Here is a 13,088-nt window from a genome sequence, read left to right on the forward strand (position 1 = left end):
GAAAAAGTTCCTGCAGGGATCTCATTCATTCATTCATTCATTCAGGACGCAGGGATGAATGAGACCTGGTCTCTTCTCTTGAATCCAGGAGGTGCCATGAGAGTAACCAGTTGTGCGAGGGTGCTGGGGACCTACTGTGTGCCGAGGCTGGAGCATGGGTCCATGGGACACCACAGCCCAAATACTTTTTGAACTGTGCCTCACTGCTTCGTTGTGGTCCTGACTATCTCTCTGCCTGAGAGTGGACTACCCTACCCTTCCTTCACCATAATTTCAGGCAGATCCAAAAAATGTCTGTTCCGTGAGGGTGGGGACTTTGTTCACCATTTGATATCCACCACCGAGCACGTAGGAGATGTTCAGCAAGTCTGTGCCAAAGAAATGTAAGAATGAAAATCGTGGTTTCGTTGGCCTCTCCACTCTCCGAGGCCTTTGGTCTTGCTGCTCGTGCATCCCCTCCCACAAGAGACCTTTCCTGACCCCCTGCCAGTCTCCCCACTCCTGCAACATCAGGTCATCCTGCTTTTTGATTTTTTTCTTTTCTGTTAAAAAAAAAAAAAGCTATCAATACCAGGGTACAAAACAATATGTGTTTATAGATTTATTTGAAAATCACCAGTTTTATTAAGGCTTTGTGATGTTTGCAAGGTATTTATTTGTCCTACTAATATCAGCTTCTCCCCAGATGTTCCCTATAAAGCAGGGAGGCTGTCCGAGGGCATCTCATCCTGTTTTGGTTCCTTCATACTATTTTCACCCTCTTTAAATTTTTGCCCGTTTTGTACGCTTGTTTGCTTTTCGCCTGTGTCGTCTTCTAAAAGGTAGATTCCAGGATGGCAGGAACCCTGTCAGTTTTGTCCCCAGCCCCATACAGTAAGTGCTCAGCGACACGGACACAGCCTTGCTCCATCAGCGTGCATGGCTCCTGCAGCCTCGCTGCTGCAGTGGGAGGAGAGAGCCCAGGCCCGCGGTCCTGGGAGAAGATGCCAGCTGAGAGCCTGGGACTGTGGACTGTCCCCAAAGCCACGCCCCCCGAGCCCCGCCTCCGCCGGGGCGCGTGCCGCAGCCTGGCTCTGGGGCCAGAGCCTGCGCGCTCGCGCCCCGAGCGCCCAGCGCCCCGCGCTCCTCGCGCGCCCGGGACGGCAGGGGTTTCTTCTCCGCCCCCGCCCCGCCCGGCTGTCATGTCTCCGGGCCCGGCCCGGCGGGGTGGCGTGGCCCAGGCCCCGGCTCCCGCGGCGAGCGACCGCCAGGGGCCATGATCCGGCTGGGCGGCTGGTGTGCGCGGCGGCCCCGCGGCGCGGCGTTCCCGGCGGGGCGGCGCTGGGGACCAGGCTGGCGAGCGGGCCGGGCGGACGGCCGCGCCCTGCGGGTGCTGGTGGACATGGACGGCGTGCTGGCCGACTTCGAAGGCGGCTTCCTCAGGAAGTTCCGCGCGCGCTTCCCCGACCAGCCCTTCATCGCGCTGGAGGACCGGCGCGGCTTCTGGTTGTCCGAGCAGTACGGCCTCCTGCAGCCCGGCCTGAGCGTGAGCATCCCCCGCCCCGGCCCCGCTCGTCGCCGCCGCCGGGCCGCCGTTCCCGCTCCGGGGCCCCGAGCCCACCCGAGCCCGGCGGGACTGCGGCCCTCCTTCCCAGCGCTGGGCCGGGAGCCCGCGTGACCTTGGGTGGGTCACCTCCCCGAGCCTCGGGGTGGTCCTCTCGTAAAACAGGGGGACCTGGGGAGGACCCAGGGCGCCGCGCGCGCAGCCCGGCGCGCACAGAACTGTTGGCTGTCACCGAGGGCGTCTCAGAAGTCAGGAGAATATGGAGCGTAAAATACGAACTCTATCTTTAGCTGACTTTTTAATTTTTGGTGCATTTGGCCGCAAGTCTTTAAATTGTTTAAATGAAATAAACGTTACAAGTCAAGTCCCCTTGACCCCTGCCACAGTCAAATGCCCATTTCCTCATCCTCACGAATTTGATGCGTGTCCTTACCGTTCTTTTTTGTCCTTTTCCATGAATCATAACTCCCAGTGGTATTTGAGGAGTTGAGTGACTTTGTGGACGTCACACGAAAAGTCAGTGGTCAAGATGGGGTGGGCTCAACTCTTTGGTTTCTCCCCCTGCTTTGGCGGCCCTGCTGAACGTGAGCCCACCGCATCCCCCTGACTCCGGCTGTGCTTTGCCTTCTGAGTCCAGGATGGATGGAGGGGAAATATCCAGGCATGTTTATAGACAGATGGCTTAGTTTGTGAATTTAAACTATTTCGGGGAAGGAACGGGATTTTGCCTTGCACGAACTTAAAGAGGCTGGCTGTTTTCTGGCATCCCTTGATTGGTCACCCAAGGTCACCACCAGAACTCTGATGATGATGACATTAGAGCCTATTTTGTATCCCCAGGTTGACTGCATTGTCTCCCATGTGAGGTAGATGTTATTGTCTTCGTTATGCAGATGAGGAAACTTGTCCCAAGTCCTATAGTTAGTAAGGCGCTCGGCTAGGATTCCAACCCAAGTCTGTCTTCCTCCCAAGCACATTCAGCTTTCCCCACCCCAAAATCCTCTTCTCCGTCCTACTCTAACAAGTGACATTTCTTTTGACTTAAAAAAGGTAACTTGACAATAATTGGCTTGTCGAGAGGCAGGTGTTAAAAAGAAAACCAAGCACCACGTCTCTTCATTAATACCGTGCACTTCAGACGTGACTTTCCCAGAGTTCTGTGTGCTCACTTCTCCCAGCTCTAATACCTGATTACCAACTTCAAGCTGGAGAGAATACCCTAGTGATTTTTGCGGCCTCAGTAACAGACTCTTCTGCTCTATGTGGGTGTTCACTTGCAGACAGTGCACAGTATTGGCAGTCTGGGCCCCTTACTTCCTCGCAGGAGTGTATTGGGGTGAGCAAATGAAGCCCACCCCCAACTCTGAAAAGGACAGTGGCTTTTGCAGTCCTTTGTACAGATGTGCAGATTCCAGCTCTAAGGAGATGATTTGACCATTTTCTAAGGACGAGGCAAAGGAACGGAGGTCCCGGGACAGTAAAGAGGCAGTGTTCTGGGCGTGATCTGCTGAGTTCTGCTTCTGGGAACATTGCAGAAAACAGGATTTTAACAGATGAACACATGCCCTGTGTCCCCAGCATAGCTCACCGCAGGACATCCCTGAGTCTCCCCTTGGCTGAGCTGGCCCAGCATCCACAGTTAAAAACAACCAATGAACCAATCCACCTTAATTATGTAGGCATTTCTGCTTTACAAAATTCCACTCTACTGGTATCCCCTTTGATCTCCACAGGACTCAGAGAGGTAATCAGGGCAGAGGTGGAAGGCAAAGCTCATTTTAACTGACTTAGAATCCTACACTGTCAGGACAGTTGAAGAACTCAGCCCAGAGAGAGGAAGTCCCTGGCCCAGGGTTTCAGAGCCAAGTTAGTGATGGAGGGAGGGAGGGGATGTTGGGATGTTGATTCCTGAGCTAAGATGGTGAGTCCAAGGTCACGCAGCCAAGGCCAGGACCTCTTACTCCTCCATCAAGTATGCTTTCCACCAGTCCATGCTGCCTCTGTGTGAGTCAGAAGCCCTGAGTCAAGTTCTGACAGCATCACCCATAAGTAGCCTTGAAAACAATCCTCTAAGCCTGTTTCCTTATCAGTAAACTGGGGATAGCGATTCTTGCCCCTCGTGGGAGGTGAGGGCCAAACAAGAGAGACCATATTTTAGCAATCTGTACTCATTTGCTTCAGCCCATGTAGTTCACGAGAACAATGCTAGCGTGATCTCAGGGCACTCTGCCTCTAAGTGTGACACGGTGGTGGCACTTGTCCCGGACTGTGTGGCGTCTGACCTGGCAGAGACACCTCCTGCTGTACATGTGGGAATTAGGTTCCTGATTCTCGGAGGTCGGCGTCCGTCTCCCCTCCCCTTGTCCTGAGCCTGGGAAAGTGTGGCATTCTGCAAACTTGATTTCAGTCCAGTGACATAAGGTCGAACCTTGTAGCCTCGGAGTTGGGAGATGGTGCTCAGCTCTCAGCAATGCCCCTGTTTTGCTGTGTCGTATTGAGTAAATCCCTTCCACCCTCAGAGCCTGGATTTTCTCATAGGAACAATGAGGGCCTGGATGTTTGGCTTTCAGACTTGAAAAGCAGCAGGATACTTTTTTTTTTTTAAGATTTTATTTATTTATTTATTTATTTGACACATAGAGAGAGAGACAGCCAGCAAGAGAGGGAACACAAGCAGGGGGAGTGGGAGAGGAAGAAGCAGGCTTCCCAGCCGAGCAGGGAGCCCGATGCTGGAGCTTGATCCCAGGACCCTGGGATCACGCCCTGAGCCGAAGGCAGACGCCTAACGGCTGAGCCACCCAGGCACCCCGCAGAATACTTTTTAAACAAAGTACTTAATGACACGCCAATGCGTAGCATAGATTCCAGCGGGTACGGATGGGGAACCTGGAGTTCTGCTCGACTGGCCTTCTACCTGCCCCCTTGGCCACCCAGACCCCACATGGCACAGCAGTGCTCTGAAGAGTCTCTGAGTTCCTCCAGCTCTCGAATTGAAGTACTGTAGTGCCATGGCAAGACCCGGTCCTCCCCCAGAGCCTCTGCGATGCCTCTGGCCATTAGAATCAAGCAAGTGCGTGATTCACGATGACTCGCCTTTGGTCCCAGATGGCTCTAGCCGTGCCTCAAACAGAGCAGGCTTCGGAATCCATAGCTCGTGACCCTTAGCTGATCTCTGCTGGATCCTTGCAGAAGTCAGACCCCCTGGAGAGGGGCTGGAACACACATGTACGTGTTCCGTGTGATCCCCCGGTCCCCCAGGATATGTCCCTGGGTGTGTGTGTGGTGCGGGGTTGGGGGGGGAGGAACTTGGAAGGCTCACACTCTTGTCAGCTGCTCTTCCTAGCTGCACCGTCGTCCCTGCGGTGAGGCAATGTGCTGAGTACCCTGAAGTCACCGATCCTCTCTCTCGTCCTCTTAGGAGAAGGCCATTAGCATATGGGAATCAGAAAATTTCTTTCTTGACCTGGAGCCTCTACCAGGGGCTGTGGAAGCTGTGAAGCAGATGGCCAACCTAGAAAAGTAAGTTTGTCTTCCCGCCTGAGCATTTGTGCCTTCCTCCCGCCAGCACCTCCCCTACTCTCCCTCTGCCTCCCTCGCTTCTCTCTCCTCACCCCTGCACAGGCCCATGCTTCTTTCTTTGGCACTCAACCTGGTAACGCCCTGAGTGAAACAGACTCAGCTCGACAGCTAGTGAGGTGTTTTGATCTGGTAACAGGAGAAAATATTGAGTCTAATTGGATCTGGTTGACTGGGCGCTGGGCGTGCATGTATTCAGCAAATAACTGAGAACGGACTGTTGGACGTTGCCAGACAACGTGATACAGAGATGAACAAACACGGTCCTGCCCTCATGGAGCTCACAGCCCAGCCAGAGAGGAGACGTCACACAAAAGAATCTCACGAGCAGAGATAATTGCAGATTGGGATAAGAGCTGAAAAGCAAGAGGAAGGAGTACACAGAGGTCTAACGGGCGACCTAACAAGGAGACATGGCGACGAAGCAGCAGGAGTGCGTGAGAGATTCCCGTGTTGTTCTAGTGACGTGACTGCTTCCGGGAGCTGAAGCCCCAGCGCCTTAACCTTTCACTAAGATCCACTAGCAGTTACAGATGATGGGCTTCCCTGAGGACTTAAAAAACAGTAACAGCGTATTGAGATATAATTCACAAAGTGTACAATTCAGTGGTTTTTAGTATGTCCGCAGAGTTGTGCGTTCAGGACCGGAGTCGATTTCCGAACACTGTCATCAGCCCAAAAAGAAACCCTACACCCATTAGCAGTCCCTACCCCTTCTCTCTCCTTTCCCTGCAGCCTTAGGCAGCCACTGTCTACTTCAGGGCTCTGTAGATTAGCGGGGGCTGGACAGTCCCTGTGTATTTCATGTACATTTCACGGAGCGCACTGTGTGGCCCTTTGTGATTGGTTCTTTTATGCAGCCTTTGTGTGTTCATGGTCATCTCCCTGGTGGCACAAATCAGCACTCCATTCCCTTTCATGGCTGAGCAATATTCCGGTGTATGGATATTGACATTTTGTTTCTCTCTTCATCAGTTGATAGACACTTGGGTTGTTTCTGCTTCTCAGGTATTGAGAATAATACTGGCGAACACTCACGGACGGGTTTTTTTGTGGTTGCATGTTTTCATATACAGGTTGTATATACCTAAGAGCAGAATCCCTGGGTCATGTGGTGAATCCATGTTTAACATTTTGGGGACTGCCAAGCTGTCTTCCAAAGCGACAGTACCATCTGACAGTCTCCTTAGCAATGTATGAGGGTTCCAACTTCACAGCCTTGCCAACACTTGTGGTCTTTCTTATTCTAGCCGTCCTCGTGGGTGTGAAGGGGTAACTCATCATGGTTTTGATTTGCATTTCTCGGTGGCTAATGATTTGAGCATCTTCTTGTGTGTTTTTAGCCATTTGTTTGTGGTTTTGGGAGAATTATCTTTTTTTGCTATTTTTTCTTCAATTGGGTTATTTATCTCTTTATTGATAGTTTTTAAGAATTGTTTATATATTTTATCTTTTTAAAAAGATTTTGTTTATTTGAGAGAGGGAGAGAGAGAGAATGAGTGGGTGAGGGGCAGAGGGAGAAGCAGGCTCCCCACCAAGCAAGGAGCCCAATGTGGCACTTGACCCAGGACCCTGGGATCATGACCTGAGCCAAAGGCAGCCGCTTAACAGACTGAGCCACCCAGGCACACAAAGAGTTCTTTTTATATTTTAGATGGTAAGTCCCTTACCAGGTATATGATTTGCAAATATATTCCCTCATTCTGTGGATTTATTTTAGTCTCTTTGTGGTGTCCTTTGAAACTCACAGTTTTTATGTGGGTATAGTTCAATTTATCTGTTTCTTTTCTTTGTTTTTTTTTTAAGATTTTATTTATTTATTTGAGAAAGGGAGAGAGCACAAGCAGGGGCAGAGGCAGAGGGAGAGGGAGAAGCAGACTCCCCACTGAGCAGGGAGCCTGACACGGGGCTCCATCCCAGGACCCCGGGATCATGACCTCAGCTGAAGGCAGACCCTTAACTAACTGGGCCACCCAGGTCCCCTATCTGTTTTTTTCCTTTGGTCATTTGTGGTTTTGGTGTCATATCTAAGGATCGTTTGCTTAATCCACAGGCACAAGACTTGCTCCTATGTTTTCTTCTATGAGTTTTAGAGTTTTAGCTTTTACATTCAGGTCTTTGATCCATTTTGAGTCAATTTTTGAATATGGTGTGAGGAAGGGGTCCCACCTCATCCTTTTGCGTGTGGAAACCCACTTCTCAGTACCATTTGTTGAAAAGACTCTTCCCCTTCCCCCTCATTGAATTGTCTTGGCTTCCTTGGCAAACATCAGCTGACCATGAATGTTAGGATTTATTTCTAGGCCTGTAAATACTTTCATTGGTCATAGTTTTGCTCGAATTTACCAACCGGAAAGACCAGTCAAACAGAAGGTCTGGTTCGGTCTTTATCGTGCTGTATAAATGCCTCCAAAAACCTTCAGTGTTCAAAGTGCCTTGATAAATAGGCATCAGAGGAACACGAGATGCTTTCAGTTCGAGTTGAATCGTAAACCAGTTTGGTTGATCATTTATTTTTAGCCCAGAGTCAGGTCATGCCCAGTGGTATATTTCTTGCTGGTTACGATTGGAGCCTGATTTATAGTGGAATACTGTCGGATAACTTTCTCGCCTCCGCCAGAAGAGCCTAGAGAGCCAAAGCACATGTGTGTTTGCACCGCAGCTTTTCCAAACTCTGCTTGTGTCTGGATCAGCGTTTCCTGCACCACATTCAGCCAGCTGTATTCTGGGGCGCTGGACGGCATAGTGGTTAAGGTTATGCCCTCACTGGAGTGAGACTGCCCAGGCTCAAGCCCAGGCTTTTCTAGAATCGAATCTTGGACGTTGGGCAAGTTATGAAGCTTTCTGGGTCTCATTTCCTTCAACTGTAAAATGAGGGGAATGAGAAAGGCCTCATTATAGTGCCTGGCACATCGTAGACACTCAGTAGCCGTTAGCCACAGTTATCGTTCTGCAAGATTTAGTACGTATGGAGCAACAACAACAAAAGCGGTCTTCAGCCAAAACGGTGTGGGGGACATTGGATTAAGAAGGTTTCTTTGCCATAGGCCTTCGAAGGGCTTCAGGTTTGCTAATATGGATCGTGACTCATCACCCGGGTAACAGAGGATGCAGCCTTTCTTCATATGCGTTCTAGTCCGGGACACTCTTTCCCACGGCTTCCCAGTGAACGCTTGTGAAAATGCAAGTCTAGACCATCTCACAGGTCTGTTACCTCCATTTTGGCTCTTAACGGGGTAGATTCCCAAGGTCAGTGCCCCACGTGTGGACAGAGACCGGGGTCTAGTCTGTAACTAAGTGGATAGCTTTGTGTCTGGTACCGAAGTAGACCGAGGCCAAGATTTAAAATGGTACTGAAGGAATATTTGCCAGGCACCTGCTACGGGTGTGGCCCTGTACCAGATGCTGCCCGTACCGCGGTAGATAAGAGATGGTTCTGGCCTCCGAGGAGTTCGCTGGGAAACAAAGGACTAGAGCATAGTTCTGAAAGTGACGTGGTAGACGTGCGGATGGAGACAGGCAGCTACTCCCCGGGGGAGGCAGTGACACTGGAGCTGTTGTCCTGAGAAATGAAAAGCAATCTGCCTGGTGGAGAAGGCAAAGGGGTTCCTGGCAGGAGGGGAACACGGAGCAAACACCTTATCTGCTCGCTGTCCTAAGACCGCCTCGCTGGCATGCTATGTCCTGGCTCCCGTAGCACTGAGGGGGAGGCTGTGCCTTCCTGGGCATCCCGTCCCATCCCAAAGAGCTTCCCTGGAGTATCTTCAGGGGCGACTGCCCTTTATTCAGTAATACATGAGCATATTCTTACAAAGCACTCAAATAGTGGGAACATTCGTGAACAAAATTGTCCCTCTCTCCCCGTGTACATCTCCCTCAACCCCGCTCTTCCTATCCTAGTGAGCAACTGGGGACGCGTGCTTCCAGACCTTCTCAAACGCATTTACATACAGGTTGTGTACAGGTCTGCAGACTTACCTGTGGTACTGGCAGCCAGAATGGTATTTCCAAACCAGAGTTCTGTTGATGCAGGTCCCCTCTTAAAACTCTCTCTCGGCTTCTTTTTGCCCTCAAATGAAACGCGAACTCAGCCAGGCTTGTGAGGTGGTCTGTGACCGGGCCGTGCCACCCTCCGACCTCTTTTCACCTGTTCCAGACACAGTGGCTTTGTTTCTGTCCTGTGGACGCGCCAAGCTTGTTTCTGATCTCACGGCCTTTTTTCCCGACATACCCTCTTGGAATGTTTCTCCACGAGCACTTGGCGCGGCCAGATTGTTGTTGTTGTTGTTGTTTTTAAAGATTTTATTTATTTACTCATTCGACAGAGATAAAGACAGCCAGCGAGAGAGGGAACACAGGCAGGGGGAGCAGGAGAGGAAGAAGCAGGCTCCTAGTGGAGGAGCCTGATGTGGGGCTCGATCCCACAACGCCGGGATCACGCCCTGAGCCGAAGGCAGACGCTTAACCGCTGTGCCACCCAGGCGCCCCGGCCAGATTGTTTTTAATCCTTCAACTCTGAGCACCTTGCGTGTCGTCTTCTCAGAGAGGCCATCCTGCTGAAGCTGAGGAGGCCAGTGTCCCCGGCTAGGCATTCTGCCGCCTTCCTGGCTAAGCTGAAGTTGTGTGCCTGTGTTTGTCCCTTCCTCTGTCAAATGCCAGCTCCCTGAGGTCAGGGATTGCCTCGGTTGTGGCTCTATCCTCAGTCTCTAGAGTGCTGCCTGGCTCATGGTACAGACTCAGGCCCCTGCTGGAGAAACATCCACATCATAGTTGTTGCTGATACAATAGGACTGTAGTCATCTATGTTATGCTACTGCTTTCTCTTTTTTACTTAGCAATATAATATGTGTTCGCTATCTTTCCGTAACAACACTATCGAACTCTCTTTTCACTACCAAGTAGTGTCCTATTGTGAACCAGATACCATCACGTAGGTAACGATTTCCACGAGACATTTAAGTCGGTTCTCATGTCTTCCTGTATACCCGGGCCACAGTGAGTGTGCACATACGTGTGCAAGTATTTCTGTACCATAGTGGGCTAGCTGAATTAAAGTCATGTGCATTTAAAAATAATTTTTATTGAGGTGTAATTAACATAGGTGTTACGTTAGTTTCAGATGGGCTGTGTAATGATTCAAGGATTGTATATATTACTCAGGCTCATTAGGATAAGTGTACACTTTTTTTTTAAAGATTTATTTATTTATTTGCGAGAGAGAGTGCATGCACATGAGTGGGGGAAGGGACAGAGGGAGAGAATCCCCAAGCAGACTCCCCGCTGAGCGGAGCCTGGTGCAGGGGGCTCAATCTCACAGCCCTGAGATCATGACCTGAGCGGAAACCAATCGTGGGATGCCTAACTGTCTGAGTCAGCCAGGTGCCCACAATAGCTGTACTCTTAATCCCCTTTGTCTATTTCACCCACCCCCCACCCACTTCTCCTCTGGCAACCCCCAGTCTGTTCTTTGTATTTAAACTTGATAGATACTTAGTGATAGATACTTAGATACAATCTTTTTTGCAAATGTTCCCCCACATCAACTAGCATAGTGTATTTCATATAAAATGCCCCCAGTCAACCTGTCTTATCCTTGAAAGGGGCATTTGATGTAAAAATAACCAAAACTGATTTGGAGTGAATGCCAACAAATAAATGAGTCCTATCCGAATTTCCTTAGTGCTTAGAATATGACGGATTTTAATATATGTTGAATAAAAGGAACTCATGATGTCTAAAGCAATGAGTACTTTCTGACGGGACTGTAATTGGCTTCAGAGGTCAGTCCCTAAGAGAAGACAGAAAAATGTTTGCTTTAAAAAAATAGAGCTTATGGTTAATTTTGGGAAATTATGACATACGTTAAAAAGTCATTTATGATCTCATCATTTGAAACCACCAGTTTCTTACATTTTGATATTTTTGCTTGAGTTTTCTTTCCTATAGATCTTTTCCCCATAGTTGTTATATTACGTATGGCTCTTAAACATGTATTAAGAGGTAGCGGTATTTGCCAAAACAAGTATTTGACATCCTAGGGGGATGACTTAATACCACTCATTTAGAAAGATAAGTTTAGATGTGCTTACACCTGTGTTTAATAAGCATGACTTTCAATACCTATTGTTAGAAGGGGAAGGGGGGACAGTACAGCATCCTCCAACCTGAGAAGGTACTTTTTCTTTTAAATGGTTGTATTTATTTATTTGAGAGAGATTGAGAGAACCAGTGGGAGGAGGGGCAGAGGGAGAAGCAGACTCCCCGCTTAGCAGGGAGCCCGATGCGGGGCTCGATCCCAAGACCCTAGGATCTTGACCTGAGCCGAAGGCAGACGCTTCACTGACTAGCCACCCAGGCGCCCTGAAAAAGTACTTTGAGAGTGGGGACTCCATATAGTTTACCCAGTTTTATTTGGGTAACACTGACAGGGGGGTCAGGCCGGCGAGGATCCAGACTGCCCAGCTGTTCTCTGCAAAATCCAATCTTAAGCCATAGGTTTTATAGGGCAAGGGGATGTACGGAGGGCACTATGGTGAGGTCAAAGGGTCGAACACTTAACAGATCTCATGGTGCCATCTGTATGTCAGAAGAGGAGGGAAGAAACTATGTTATCTCTACTAGTTATCTAAACAACTTTAGGGGAGATCAGAACGAGCCTTCCCGCATTCCGGTCAGGGCACACGTTAATCTCCCAGGGGCCAGGAACAGGTACCCCCAAGGGAGGTCATTGGACGGACATGAACAAGACGGAGGGCCAAAGATGGAGTCAGTGTTGTCAGCACGCCTATGGTTGAGGAGCCTGGCATAGGAGGCGATGGATTCATTCACTCACCAGACAGATTTTGTGTCACTTAATATGTGCCTGGCGCTCTGCTAGCACTGGGGATATGTTCCTAAGTAAGACATCTAACCTAAGGTCTCGGGTCTTGAGGAGTTTTCGTTACGGTGGGGAGGATGACACGTAAGAAGAAAAACAATTTTAGCTTGCAGTAAGCTTGGTGAAGGACGTAGACAGGCGACGTGTCTGAGACTAAACGGAGAAGGGGCTATGTCAGGTGGGGCGGAAAGGTTTCTCCGAGGAGGTGACATGTGACTTCAGAGCTTAATGTTAAGAATGAACTAATTAGTAAGAAGCCAGGGTGCAGAGGCCCTGAGATGGGCAAGGAGTTGCTTATGTGAGGGACATTTTGAAGGAGATCGGTATGGCTAGAATTCAGTGAGTGTGGCGGGGACGGAAGGGATGGTCCAGTGGTGGAGGAACGAAGGGAGACTGATGTGATTTAACTTAGGGTTTAAAAACATGGGCTTGGGGTGATAAGTTTGGACAGGCATTTTTCCAAAAAGATGTGCAAATGGCCAATGAATGCGTGAAAATTTGCCACAACATCGTTGGTCCGTAGTGAAATGCAAATCAAAACCGCAATGAGATACCACTTCACACGCACTAGAATGGCCATAATAATAATAATAATAATAATAATAATAATAATAAAAGGACAATCGTATTACCGAGGATAGAGAGCATTTGGAACCCTTCTCAGTGCTGGTGGGATTGGAAGATGGTGCAGCTGCTGTGAAAAAAACATTTCCTCAAAATGGTAAATATGGGGGCGCCTGGTGGCACAGGGGTTAAGCGTCTGCCTTCGGCTCAGGGCGTGATCCCGGCGTGATGGGATCGAGCCCCACATCAGGCTCCTCCGCTAGGAGCCTGCTTCTTCCTCTCCCACTCCCCCTGCTTGTGTTCCCTCTCTCGCTGGCTGTCTCTATCTCTGTTGAATAAATAAATAAAATCTTTAAAAAAAAAAAAAGGTAAATATGGAGTGACCATATGACCCAGCAATCGCACTCCGGGAGTGTACTTGAGAGAACTGAAAACACGCTTCCACACAAAAACCTGAATGAGTGTTCCTAGCAGCATTGTTCATAACAGCCAAAAGGTGAAAACAGCCCCCATGTCCATCAGCTGGTG

The 13,088-nt window shown here is 49.6% G+C and overlaps 1 protein-coding gene across 3 annotated transcripts in view; it reads left to right on the forward strand.

Moving 5' to 3' along the window:
* Positions 1-1,116: 1,116 nt before the first annotated feature.
* Positions 1,117-13,088, forward strand: part of NT5M (5',3'-nucleotidase, mitochondrial) — a 37,833-nt gene continuing 25,861 nt past the window's right edge. The window contains exons 1-2 of one of the 3 annotated variants that reach the window (XM_044391836.3): positions 1,117-1,525; positions 4,962-5,062. In XM_044391836.3, the coding sequence (XP_044247771.1) occupies positions 1,256-1,525; positions 4,962-5,062 (371 nt within the window). In that variant the 5' untranslated portion in view covers positions 1,117-1,255. The remainder of the gene's footprint in view (positions 1,526-4,961; positions 5,063-13,088) is intronic. The other 2 variants (XM_044391835.3, XM_026521176.4) reach the window with 2 other exon arrangements.

Source organism: Ursus arctos, unplaced genomic scaffold, assembly GCF_023065955.2.
Source record: "Ursus arctos isolate Adak ecotype North America unplaced genomic scaffold, UrsArc2.0 scaffold_14, whole genome shotgun sequence".
NCBI classification, from domain to species: domain Eukaryota; kingdom Metazoa; phylum Chordata; class Mammalia; order Carnivora; family Ursidae; genus Ursus; species Ursus arctos.